At 47.4% G+C, this 12,986-nt stretch overlaps 1 protein-coding gene across 1 annotated transcript in view; it reads left to right on the forward strand.

The window, feature by feature from the left end:
• Nucleotides 1-2,831: 2,831 nt before the first annotated feature.
• Nucleotides 2,832-12,986, forward strand: part of SCPEP1 (serine carboxypeptidase 1) — a 32,508-nt gene continuing 22,353 nt past the window's right edge. Inside the window, exons 1-3 of the mRNA XM_004747347.3 lie at nucleotides 2,832-2,977; nucleotides 6,200-6,348; nucleotides 10,690-10,779. Coding sequence (XP_004747404.1) covers nucleotides 2,905-2,977; nucleotides 6,200-6,348; nucleotides 10,690-10,779 — 312 coding nt within the window. The 5' untranslated portion in view covers nucleotides 2,832-2,904. The remainder of the gene's footprint in view (nucleotides 2,978-6,199; nucleotides 6,349-10,689; nucleotides 10,780-12,986) is intronic.

Here is a 12,986-nt window from a genome sequence, read left to right on the forward strand (position 1 = left end):
CATACTGGATGGTAGGTACCCAATTGTGTGTTTATCTGCATTTTACAATGTTCATGGCTTCAAAAATTTATAGAAAGTACTTATTATTCTTTTGTCGAATGATCCTTTAAAAACTTACAAAAGGTCATTTGACAATATTTGCCTAATCATAAATTCATGTACCTTTTTTTTTTATGTACTCTTTGACTTAGCAATTCCATATCTAGGCATTTATCCTAGAGATAGACTAATACAATGAGCAGAGACTCCTGTACAATGTTTCCCGAAACACTGTAAAAGCAAATAACAAGAAACAAAGTAAATACCCATCTATAGATTTAATTGAATAAAATTAGTGTACATCAAATGGTTGTATAGAATTCCACTGTATCAAAAGTTATGCAATTAAATCCCTATTTAGTTAGTTCCAAATATACCTCGATGGAAATGCCTAGGATATAATGAGAGAAAAGAGAAGGCGCAGAGCTGTATGTTTTATGCTTCTATGTGCTTTCCTTTTTAAAATTAAGCTTTTGGGGGGCGGCACCTGGATGGCTCAGTCAGGTAAATGTCTGACTCTTGATCTCAGCTCAGGTGTTAATCTCAGGGCCATGATTTTGAGCCCCACATTGAGGAGGAGCCTACTTAAGATAAATAAATAGGGTGGCTCGGTCTGTTAAGAGTCTGCCTTGGGCTCAGATCATGATCCCAGAGTTCTGGGATCAAGTCCTGTATCAGGCTCCTTGCTCAGTGGGGAGCCTGTTTCTCCCTCTGAGGGCTGCTCCCCCTGCTTGTGCATTCTGTCTCTTTCTTTCTATGACAAATAAGTAAATAAATAGTTAATAAATAAATAAAATTAAGTTTTTTAAAAGTATGAGATAGTTATAGATCACATGCAGTTGTGGAAAATAATGGAGAGATCTCGTGTACCAATTTCCCCCAGTGAAAACTAGAATGTTGATATGAATACAGCCAAGACACAGAACAGTTCCATTATCACAGTGATCTTCCCTGTTGCTGTTAGAGCCACCACTATGCTTTCCATTTCTGTGATTTTGTCATTTCAAGAATGTTATATGAGTGAAATCATGAAGTATGTAAACTTTTGGTATTGGCTTTTCTTCTCCCCAGCATAACTCTCTGGAGACTCATTCAGGTTGTTGTATATCCATAGTTTGCTCTTATTATTGCTAAACAGTATCCCGTGGCATGGGTGAGCCCCCGTTTGTTTAACCATTTGCATCGAAGACCTGTTGGCCATGTTCAAGGCCATTTGGGTTGTTTCCAGTTTGGGGTTATTACAAATAAAGCTGCTATAAACATTCATTGACAGGTTTTTATGTAAAAGTAAGACTTTATTTCCCTGGGATAAATGCCCAGGAGTGCAATTGCATGGGTCATATGATAGCTGTGTGTTTATTTTATTTTTTTAAGACCTTATTTATTTGAGAGAGAGCACAAGCGGGGGTGGGGGCAGAGGGAAAAGGAGAAGCAGGCTCTCCACTGAGCAGGGGAGCCTGACGCAGGGCTTGATCCCAGGACCCTGAGGTCATGACCTGAGCTGAAGGCAGCCACTTAACCGACTGAGCCACCCAGTCACTCCTGTGTGTATATTTTTCAAATGTTCCTTTAGAAGAGGCTTATCTCCAGTACCCTCATTATAGCATTTAACACATTCCAGGACCAACCCAAGCTAAAGCTTGCGAAAACCTGGTTGCGTAATTCTTTTCTCTGGCCCAAATCTCAGTGCCCTTGCCCTTCACTGGCAGGACTCTTTTCACAAGGTTGCTGATAAAAACATCTGTCCATTTATGAGAGTCAGGAGGAGAGGGATACAGAGGGGACAGAAAAAGGAGTTGTCACATGGACTTTGTTTTTCAGTTTCGTTCTCTGTCATGAGCACTTTTTGAAATACAGTATTTAGCAATAACTTGTCCTTGTATTATCTTGTGTCCTAGTTCTATGAGGTGAGTTATTTAGTATATCCTAAGGGGGAAAAAATCACCTTTAGACACATACACACACACACCCCTCTACCATTCATTTCCTCCCTTCCCCTACTCAAACTTAGAATTCCATCTAGGAATGATTGTTGTGAGGGCACCTGGTCTGTTAAGCCTCTGCCTTCAGCTCAGGGCATGATCCCGAGGTCCTGGGATAGAGCCCCACAGCAGGCTCTCTGCTCAGCAGGGAGACTGTTTCTCCCTCTCCCCACTGCTTGTGCTCACACACTCTCTCTCTCAAATAAAATATTAAAATGACTGTTCCGAAGACAATGTTAACACAGAATTATGTGAATGACAAATTACCAACCCAGAAAAAAACAATAAAACTATTTTTCATTGTACTTACAAAGATGAAGACTAGAGAAAAATATATAACGCCAACAATGGTTTTGCAGGAACTAAAAATTTTAGTAATTTCCAACATGATATATGTAATTTTATAGTTCAAATACGTTTAAAGCTAAATCTGTGAAAAATGGAATCGCAGTGTTCTACGACCAGGTGGTTCAGGCTTCATCTGCCTAGATGTCATGCAGTAGCTTCCGAAATGCCAGGCGTATTTTTGGGGAAGGAAGGGATGAGCCAGGCAGCAAAGACGGTTCTCGTGGTTATTTCTCCGCAGCGTTTCAGTCCCGTCGCACGACCCAAGTCAGACAAATGCATTAAACGCTTCAACTTCTCTGATCCGTCCCCAAAGCCGCAGAGGAGGACGTGGTGGGGCAGATACAACACCCCCCGCGCTACCACTCAGCTTCCGGGGAGCCAGACCAGCAAAACGTACCCGGGACACTAGCGGCAGCCCGGGCCCCGCCCTCGGTCCGACGGCCCCGCCCCCGGCCCGGCCCGGCCCCACCCACCGCCGTCACGTGGTGGGGCGCGGGTTCCAGCCTGCGGCTGGTGAGGCCGCCCGGTATTCGCCATGGAGCTGGCACCCCGGACCTCTCCCGTGTCTCTGCTGCTGCTGCTCCTGCTGCATCTGGGTTCGAGCACCGGTAGGTTCGGACAAAATTTGCATCAGCGGCAGGTGCCTCCTCCTCCTCTCTCCAGGGATGAGCGTCTATTAGTGGGTTTGTGCTTTTGAAAACAAATCTGTTTCCCCCAGTTTCCACCTTGAGTAATTACACCGCTTTAGAACCTCACTCTTTCTTTCTTTCTTTCTTTCTTTTCTTTCCTTTTCTTCTTCTTTTTAAGTGCCCAGTGCTTTTTCTACCTCTTTCTGGCTCTGCGTGGTCTAGTATTCCTCTCTTCCCTACCCTGAGATAGAAGGAGTTGTGCAAAATACATGACTGGGGGAAACTGCCGATCAATGAGGTTTCCACGATCCCAAGTCCACCTCCCTTTTCCTGCGGTGATTGGCTGCTAAGTGGGGTTAATGAGGACTTTTTATTTTGAGCGGAAACGTGTGGGGCGAAGGACCCAGAAATACCAACTCCGCCACAAATGGGACGTTTCACTGAGATGAGGTCTTTCTCTCCTGATCAGAACGGACGGCATAATATCTCCCCTCACTGCGATCCTTTTTGACAAAAACAAACTCGCGTTTAATAGGATGACTTGCAGATCGATTTTTGGCCTTTCAGCAAAGTGTTCCGTGGTCTGATTCAAGATCTGAGAATTCGAACTGGCCACACACTGGCCTTGTGATCTTAACGCAGAGTGCTTAAGAGTTCTGGACTTAACCCTGTGTAAACTCGGGATCATCTGGCCCTTCAGTTTGGGTCTGGGAAATGTCAAATACGTTGCCCCCACCTCCCCACCCCCCATTTTAACAGCAGTCACTGCCAGGGAAGGGAGGAGGGCCATCGGTTAAGTGAAAAGGGACCTGAACCATACCTGTCATTTTCCAGGAGACTGTAATCTTAGGTCACTTGTACAATCTTCAACCACATCTATGATCTAGCCACTCCGTTTTGCTCCTCAAGCCACCTTCTGGTTTTCTTAATCTACATTCTTCTTGCTTCTCACTTCTCCCGTCTCCTCTACTCCCTTCCCTTCTTTTTGAGACCAGTTCTTGTACTTATCCTTGTCATGGGGGCTAGAAATTTAAGAAAAGAGGAAGTAGAAGGCAGGAAACTCCCCTCATGGAGGATCACCTCTCATCATCTTTGAATGGCAGCCTTTTACCCAGACGGGTACTTGAGAAAAAGAACAGTAACTCAAGAGTTGTTACTTTAGCAAAGGTGATGTAGAAAATGTATTGAACCTATTTTTTTCTGGATACATATTTTGCAGATGCTACAGAGTTAGCTAGGGAAAATTGGAGCTGTGGGATTAAAGGATATATATATATATATAGCTTTTGATCTGTGGAATATCTTTCTTTTGATATTTGCAAACCCAAGCTGCCTTCCCCAAAAGTGATGCCAGTGTGCACGCTTTCCAGCAGTGATGAGGACTGCTCTCCTGTCTCCTTGTCATTGGGCACCTGTCATTATTTTTTTAATCTGTCACATAAGCAAAGTTGTTTTGTGTGTGACCTTATATTGGTTTGATTTTCATAACTATTAGTGATGTTAGCTCTCTCACATACTTATCAGACATTCACATTTACTTTTCATAAGTTATTTCTTCAGAGCCTTCACCCATTTGACTATTAGGCTCTTCCTTTTCAAAATTGATCCACATGAGTAAGAAAAATCACCCTTTTTTGTATTTGTTGCATATCATTGTTGTATGCCTTTTAATTTTATTTCTGATGTACATAAATTTTGTTGTACAGAAAATATTACAATTCTCTGTTCTCAACTCTGTCGATCTTTTCCTTTATAGTCTCTGGGGTATGCTTACTTCACTTCCCCTTCCAGAGATTAAGAAAAATTCAATTTTCTATATGTATTTTAAAGATTTTATTTATTTATTTAAGAGAGAGTGAGTGAAAGAGAGAACACAAGCAGGGGGAGCAGCAGGCAAAGGGAAAAGCAGGCTTCCCACTGAGCAAAGAGCCTAATGGGCTTGATCCCAGGACCCTGAGATATGACCTGAGCCGAAGGCAGATGCTTAACGATTGAGCCACCCAGGCATCCTCAATTATATTTTTGTATTATTTTTAATATCTAAAATTTAAAATTGAAATACTTGATTCACTTGAAATGTATTTTGGTTTATAGTGTCATGTAGGGACCTGCATTTTATTTCTCCTTCTCAAAAGCTAACACTTGCCCCAGCATAAGATAGTGAATATTGGTCCCTCTCATCTGGGATACCTCTTTAATCATATATTAAGTGAGATATAAAGGCCAGCATTTTGCATTTTGCAATTTTCCTTTTTTTTCCAGAAATGTGAATCTGTCTTTCTAAAACAGAATTATAAAAATGTTTCATGCTGGGTCACCTGGGTGGTTCAGTGGGTTAAAGCCTCTGCCTTGGGCTCAGGTCATGATCCTGGTGTCCTGGGATTGAGCCCCACATTGGGCTCTCTGCTCAGTGGGGAGTCCACTTCCTCCTCTCTCTCTCTCTCTCTCTCTCTCTCTGCCTGCCTTTGCCTACTTGTGATCTCTGTCCAATAAATAAATAAAATCTTTAAAAAGAAAAAGTGTTTCATGCTTACTGTTAAACATTAGAATATTACAGGGGGTGCGGAGGAAAAAGTGAAAGTCTCCAGCCTCCTATGTCACTATTAAGTTTGGTTTGCCTTTTTTTTTTTTAAAGATTTATTTATGGGGTGCCTGGGTGGCTCAGTGGGCTAAAGCCTCTGCCTTCAGCTCAGGTCATAATCTCAGGGTCCTGGGATCGAGCCCCGCATTGGGCTCTCTGCTCAGCAGGGAGCCTGCTTCCTCCTCTCTCTCTGCCTGCCTCTCTGCCTACCTGTGATCTCTGTCTGTCAAATAAATAAATAAAATCTTTTTAAAATTTATTTATTAGAGAGAGAGGGAGAGAGCGAGAGAGAGTGGGTGGGAAGGGCAGAAAGAAAAAATCTCAAGCTGACTCTGCTCAGCCTGGAGCCTGATGCAGGGCTTGAACTCACAACCCTGGTATCAGGACCTGAGCTGAGATCTAGTATCAGATGCTTAACTGACTGAGCCACCCAGGCCCTCCTGGTTTGCTTTATCCTAAATGAAGCGCTTTTCCTTATCTCTACAATATACTAGAGTGAATAAAGGGCCTAAAAATAGAAACCAAATCATCTCCAGTTTATCTTGGCCATCTCTGTGGGCTTAGAATTTACCTGGACATTACACATTCTTCAGGAAGATCACATTGTGCTTCTGTTTCAGGAGTGGCCACGGACCAGCCCGCAGAGGAGGGAAAGGAAGTATGGAATTATGTGACTGTTCGCAAGGATGCCTACATGTTCTGGTGGCTCTATTATGCCACTAATCCCTGCAAGAACTTCTCAGAACTGCCCCTCATCATGTGGCTTCAGGTAACAGTGGCTGGGCTGCCTGGTCAGCTTTCCCTACCTGCCACTTTGCTTGCTCTTAAGGACTCACAGCTCAGCGGTGAAGGACTGATCTGATCCAGTGCCCAGTGCGGGGTGGCCAAGGCTTGGGGCTTCGGTGTCCTACCGAGGCAGGCAAAGGCTATGGTATACCAAGGGGGCCAGATCAGAGAGTGAGGGGTTCTAGCCTTGCAGGGGTGTTCCTATATTAAGCCCAGTCAGTGGCAGGACGCCTTTGTGGAAGCTCTAAATTCACATTCAACTCTGTGCTGACAGAAATGTTTTCAGAGGTTCCCAAGCAAAGGCTGAGGTACCCTGAGCAGCCCTCCTCTTTCTCTTCTCCCAGTCCTTGGCCGCAGAAAGGCTGATCTTGAAAGGACTCTGCCTCGTGTAGCTTAGTATTAAATCTTGCACCCTAGCCTTCTCCCTGAGTGTGTTTGCCTTTTAATCTTCTTTTTGTAAGATTTTATTTATTTATTCTTGAGAGACAGAAAGAGAGAGAGAGAGGCAGAGGGAGAAGCAGGCTCCCAAGGAGCAGGAAGCCCGATGCGGGACTCGATCCCAGCACCCCGGGATCATGACCTGAGCCGAAGGCAGACACTTTACCATGTGAGCCACCCAGGCGCCCTGCCTTTTGATCTCGAGCTCTGATTGTAGGATGGAAGGCAGGAAGCTGGTTGAAGGGCATTAGGGGGCAGGCAGAGGATTGTTTCTTGCCCTCCTACAATACCTGCCCAGAGGTGGCCCACACCCACCTAGAGGACCAGGCTCTAGGGAGGGGTGGAGGAACGCGCTCCTGCTTCAGCCTCTAGAAACTGGACGTATGGCCTGGATGGGGCTCCAGGTTGCTCATGGGTAAAGAAGGTGTCCTGCTGCTCCTCTCCATGGGGTGCAGATGTCACTTTCTCCCAAAATGTTAGTATTCACAAGCACCCTGCTGGTGTCCTGGCCTTGGCCTCCTCAGCTAGCCCCTGCAGACGTTTCTGGTGAGGTAGAGCTCAGAGGAGCCCTTTGTAGGGAGGGCCCTTTCTCTTGTAGCATTATCACAACTGTCTCCTTGGGGGCTGGAGGTGAGGCCCAGCCTGAGGGTAGAGATAGGAAGATGTCTGAGGAAAGATCCCATGTGTGTATCCCAGGAACTTCTGTCCACCCCGGGCTGCAGGGGCGGTGGGGGAGTAGGAATGGGGCCCACTTCCGTTTTCTGAGCTTTGGTTTTTTTAGTCTGAGGAATTTTGAGGGTGTTGAACTTTTTTATTAATCAGCAGGACTTTTTCTACCCTCAAGTGAAAGCTGATGTATGGAGTCAGAGCAGAAAGCAGAAGTGCTTGGCGTGTAGGCCTGGCGCTCCCCTTTGTCACATGCTGCCCTAAGGCACTTTCTGGGCTCTCAGGAATGTAAAAACTCTTCAGTTCCAGAAGCTGCAAACCTTCCCTTTGGTTGATTGTAGAGTGAGGTGGTGGTTCTGTCTGAATTACTTGCCAGGATTTTTTTTAAAGGTTTATTTATTTATTTCGGGGGATGGGGTAGGGAGAGGGAGAGAATCCCAGGCTGACTCCGCTTGGGCTCGAGCTCATGATCCTGAGATCACAACCTGAGCCCAAACCAAGAGTCAGATGCACCACAGATGGTGCCCCCCAGGCACCCCAGCTGGCAACATTTTAAATTTAAGACACTTCTTTCCTTTTTCCAAAAATCAGAAGACTTGGCCCCCTTGGGGCCTGACCCTGCTCTGCCAGAGCTGAGTGGCCGTGGCCCCCCGTGAGACAGGGCAGGAGCTTCTGGAGGAGGGGATCCCTCTGTCCACAGCTGAGTTCTCTGCTCCGTACATACTCTTCGTGGCCCCCACAGGCTGCCCAGTTTGTGACCTTTGGTTAGGGTTACCCTCTGAGCTGAGATACTGTGTGAAGGTTATCAACAGGCTGGCTAACCAGCCTGCCTTTCATTTCCTCAGAGCCTCATGGGAGAAGGAAAAAGACTATGATTAGGGAAGAAATAATTAATTTAGATTAAAAGGAGATCTGTTTTAGCAGCTTGCTGACGATGCACATACTGCGTTCTGTGGGTAGGGCCTTGAGACTTGAGGTCATGTCGCCCGAGTGAAGTAATTCTGAGTGGAGCAGTGAGCTATTTTAGGTACACTTGCAAGTCATGGAAGCCTTTTTGGTTGATCTGCTGACACATTTCCCATATTTCAGTCTCTGGTAGTCTTGGGCCATGACAACACCCCATCCCAAAGTTCCAGAGGAAAAAGGATTTTGCAGTGGAATGTTCTCAAGCAGAACAGAAACATCCTCCAGCCAGTTTCTCGTTGCCATGGGTGGGGGCGTGGTGGGGGGGGACAGTGGAAGGAGTGTCGTCACCTGCCGACAACCACAGCTTATCAAAAGCGGGACAGGAAATTGGGATTTGGAAGATCCCAATAGGGATCCCAGGATTCCCAGGATTCCCAGCTTCACTCCTTTCGCTCTGGTGCTGTCCCCCTGTCTCCCAGTTAGTCAGCAAGGAGAAAGGGGCCCAGCGCTCACCTGAGGATACACACTTGCTCTTAATTCACTGCGTGTTGCATTATAAGCATTTTTCAGTGTTGCCACACAGTTTCCTATAGTTTATGGTTCTAAATGGCCATTTCAAGTCTGTCTTGTAGATGTGTCATAATTTACTAACCTGTTCCCAAGTGAGGGACGCTGGAGGTACATTCTTTCACTGTTACAGGCATCGCTGCGATGAGCTACGCCTCTGGCTGGTGGGCGTCTTACCACACTATTAGGAAAACCTAAGATACAGAGGGCATATAATTAGAGGTATTTATAGCCACCCAGCTCTATAATATTTAGGTGTAGGTTCAAATCATTGCGTACTTTCGTACAGTCTTTCCCTGCTGGGCTCTTCCAGTTACCCCTGAACCGTGACCCTATGTTGTCTCTCTCTCTTTTTTTTTTAAGATTTTTATTTATTTATTTGACAGAGAGAGAAAGTGCACAAGCAGGGGAAGCAGCAGGCGGAGGGAGAAGCAGACTCCCCGCAAAGCAGGGATCCCAATGTGGGGCTCAAACCCAGGACCCCAAGATCACGACCCGAGCTGAAGGCAGTTGCTTAACTGACTGAGCTCCCCAGGCTCCCTGACTTTTTTTTTTTTTTCCTTTAGATTTCCCTGTACAGAGCCCTGGCTTCTGTTTTGCCAGAGTTGTTCCTTCCATGTTTGTGTCTCTCTTTCCTATCTGTCTTGCTCATGTATGGGGAGGCAGTATCCTTTTATTTGAGGCCTCTCCCCTCAGCTCAGCTGGCCCCCAAGACGTTGTCCAGAAGAGCACTGACCATGCTTTCCCCTGATCATCTCCAGAAGGGCCTCCCTCCCTCACTTAGCCCCTCACAACCCACAGGACCTCCCACCTCTCATGATTGGGCCCCAGCACCCAGCTCTGGTCACAGTCCTGCCCCACCCTTCGTCCTGGGTACACAACAGTATTGGGTCCTCCCTGCTCTGGGACTTTTGCATTTGCTAAATTCTATCCTGGGGATCCATGTGATCAAGTCTGTATCCCTTGTCGGTCCGCAGGGACACTGAGGAGAGGGTGGTGGGATGGAGAGTCATAGGGCCCCAGGTCTGGGCCTGGCAGACCCCGCATTGCCCTGTGCCTTCCCTGGCCCTTACTGCTCATCTTGGAAATGAGAGAGGACGGACGAGGTGTTTTGAAGGTCAGTGACCCCATGGCAGGCCAGGGTTCAACCTCAGAGGATTGGAAGTAGGAAAGTTCCCTCTGGGGCTCTATGGCCACATCTTTCCATTTACTTTATTTATTTATTTATTCGCTTATTTACTATTTTAATTTTTTAAAAAAGATTTTATTTATTTATTTGTCAGAGAGAGAGAGAGAGAGCACAAGTGCACAAGCAGGCAGAGGTGGAGAGAGAAGCAGGCTCCCTGCTGAGCAAGGAGCCCTATGCAGGACTCGATCCCAGGACCCTGGGATCATGACCTGAGCCGAAGGCAGCTGCTTAACCGACTGAGCCACCCAGATGCCCTAATTTTAATTTTATTTTCAAGTACTTTCTACACCCAACATGGGGCTCAAACTCACAAACCAGAGTCGAGTTGCGGGCCCTGTGGACTCAGCCAGCCAGACGTCCCTGGGTCTTTTCCCTTTAAGAAGGCTTGAGCAGTTAGGAGGGGGCTCTGTTGGTCCAGACAGAGTTGATCTTTGGTATAACGTTGCCCCAGCCATCGCTAAATCATATGTTGTTGTCGTGAATGTGGTCGTTGTCGTAATGATGATTTGACCCATGTTTTTTCTCTGGGTTTATTTTTGTTTATTTTCTCTTCCACAGGGTGGCCCGGGTGGTTCCAGCACTGGATTTGGAAATTTCGAGGAGATTGGGCCCCTTGATAGTGATCTCAAACCACGAAGAAGCTCCTGGGTACCGTGAGCACAGCCCCTAACTGCAAGTGCCCTTTGGCCTCCCCAGGGCTCAGCCCCACCCGGCCTGACCCATTCTGGGTGGGATCACAAGTCTAGCCATCCTGTCCAGTCCCTTTTCCCGTGTGCCCTGGGGCCTTGCCTACTTGCCACAGGCTTCCTCTCTCGCCTTCCCACATCCCTGACCTTTCTCTCCACTTGGCAGCAGAAGCCTATTCTAGCTGACAGCTTGGACCTCCTCACTTCCCACATCTTGGCCATCTCCGTGGTCCAACTGTAGGGTCCCTGCCTCCAGCCACAACCCCCAAGTCCTGTCCCCTCTCCCCTCACCTGCCTTGCTTCTTGACTCCCTCAGGACCTCAGACCCCTTGTCCTCAGCCTTTCTGGTGTGCCTCCAGTTCTGGCTCCCTCCCTCCCTCATTCTTAGTCTCACTTTTTGCCCTAACCCCTCTCTGTTCAACCCCGGGCTCCTTCATCCTTCTCCTGGAATAGCCCTGCCACCCCCAAGCGTGGGTCCCTCCCACTGTCTGCCTGCTTGGCTCCTACTCCCAAGTGCTCAGTCCTGGTGGGCAACACGGCAGTGTTGGCGGGGTGGGGCTGTCGCCTGGCTGTGGGCTTTGCTGGGCCTTAGGGGGGGCCGCCTCTGCTGTGCGCTGCAACTCCACTCCCCTCCCTGCCTGCCCAGGAGAACAGAGCTATCCCCTGAGACCAGCTGCTCCCATCCTTACTAGTAAGGTTTGACCTCTCTACCCCTTTCTAGCCTCCTCCCCATCTCAGAACAACATGTGGCCTCCTCTCTGCCGGTGTCCGTTCCTCCAGGCTTCTATTCAGACAGTTACTACCTTTCCCTGTCCTTGTGCTGTCTCTAGACTCTCTTCTCCCTGGGATACAGACATGCACAGGTTTTCCCCAGCCTATCACACCAATCCCTGAAGCTCCCTCCCTTTCTTTAAGAATTCTTTATATAGGCATACCTTGGTTCCGTTCTGGACCCCCACGGTAAAGTGGGTCAGATGAATTTTTTTACTTCCCGGGGCATATACAAGTTATGCTTACACTATACTGTGGTCTGTTCCATGAGCACTGAAGTGATGTGTGAAAAAACAATGTATATACCTTAATGAAGAAGGGCTCTATTGCTAAAAAGTGCTAGCCATCATCTGAGCTTTCCGTGAGTGGTAATCACTGGTTAAAGAGCGCTGTAAGAAGTACAGTAATAATGAAACAGTTTGAAACCTTGCAAGAATTACCAAAATGTGGCCCAGGGACATGAAATGAGCAGGTGCTTTTGGGAAAATGGTGCCGGTAGACTTGCTCGAGGCGGGGCTACATGCAGACCTTCGATTTATAGAAAGTACAGTAAAATGAGGTGTGCCTCTGTTCACTGGTCGAGTCTTCACCTCCTATTTATGCCTTCACCTGGAGCTTTCTGGGCTGGGGGCTGGGGCTGGGGGCAGGGGAGAGTGGGTGCTAGGGAACGCAGTGCATAGTAGCCCCAGGACGGGATACGCAAATCTCCTCTGTCGCCGTGAAGTGACGAGGCTGGGCAGCCCTGTCCTAACCCACTTCACTTTCTCCCCATAACTCTGCTGGAGCGCCTGTCCCCAGGGCCCTGCTGGCTTCCCAGTCCCAAGTCTGGCAGATCCTTCATGGGATTCTTTTCATGGACTTTTTTGCTTCGTACTCTGTGTCCCGAACTCTGTCCTTGGTAACTTTCTCTTCCGTGTGTTCTCCAGGCAGCCCTGTCCTCTCATACTGCTTTAATCACACATAGAAGGTGATGACTCCTAAGTCCTTATCTCTAGCTCAGAACCTTTTGCCCCAGAACTTTTCTCTGTTTGCTTCTGGGATGTCTCCACGTGAATGTCTCTCATAATTCCCTATTCAACATACCCCAAACTATAGTCATTAGTACACCAGACTGCCCACCCACAAAACCAGTCAACTCCATTGTTCCTTGCTGTGGCGAATGGTCCCACCATCCCGTCAAGTGCCTGTACCAAACCAGAGAGCCATCCTTTTCTTCCCCTACCCCTCACCCCGCTCGTCCAATCAGTTTTACCTAAAAATGAATTTATTTTTTTAAAAGATTATATTTATTTGAGAGAGAGAGAGAGAGCACGAGCAGGGGCAGAGGGAGAAGCAGGCTCCCCTCTGAGCACAGAGTCTGACGCAGAGCTTGATCCCAGGACCCTGGGTTCATGACCT

The sequence above is a fragment of the Mustela putorius genome, unplaced genomic scaffold (genome assembly GCF_011764305.1).
Source record: "Mustela putorius furo isolate JIRA1106 unplaced genomic scaffold, ASM1176430v1.1 tig00003962_pilon_pilon_pilon, whole genome shotgun sequence".
NCBI classification, from domain to species: Eukaryota; Metazoa; Chordata; class Mammalia; order Carnivora; family Mustelidae; genus Mustela; species Mustela putorius.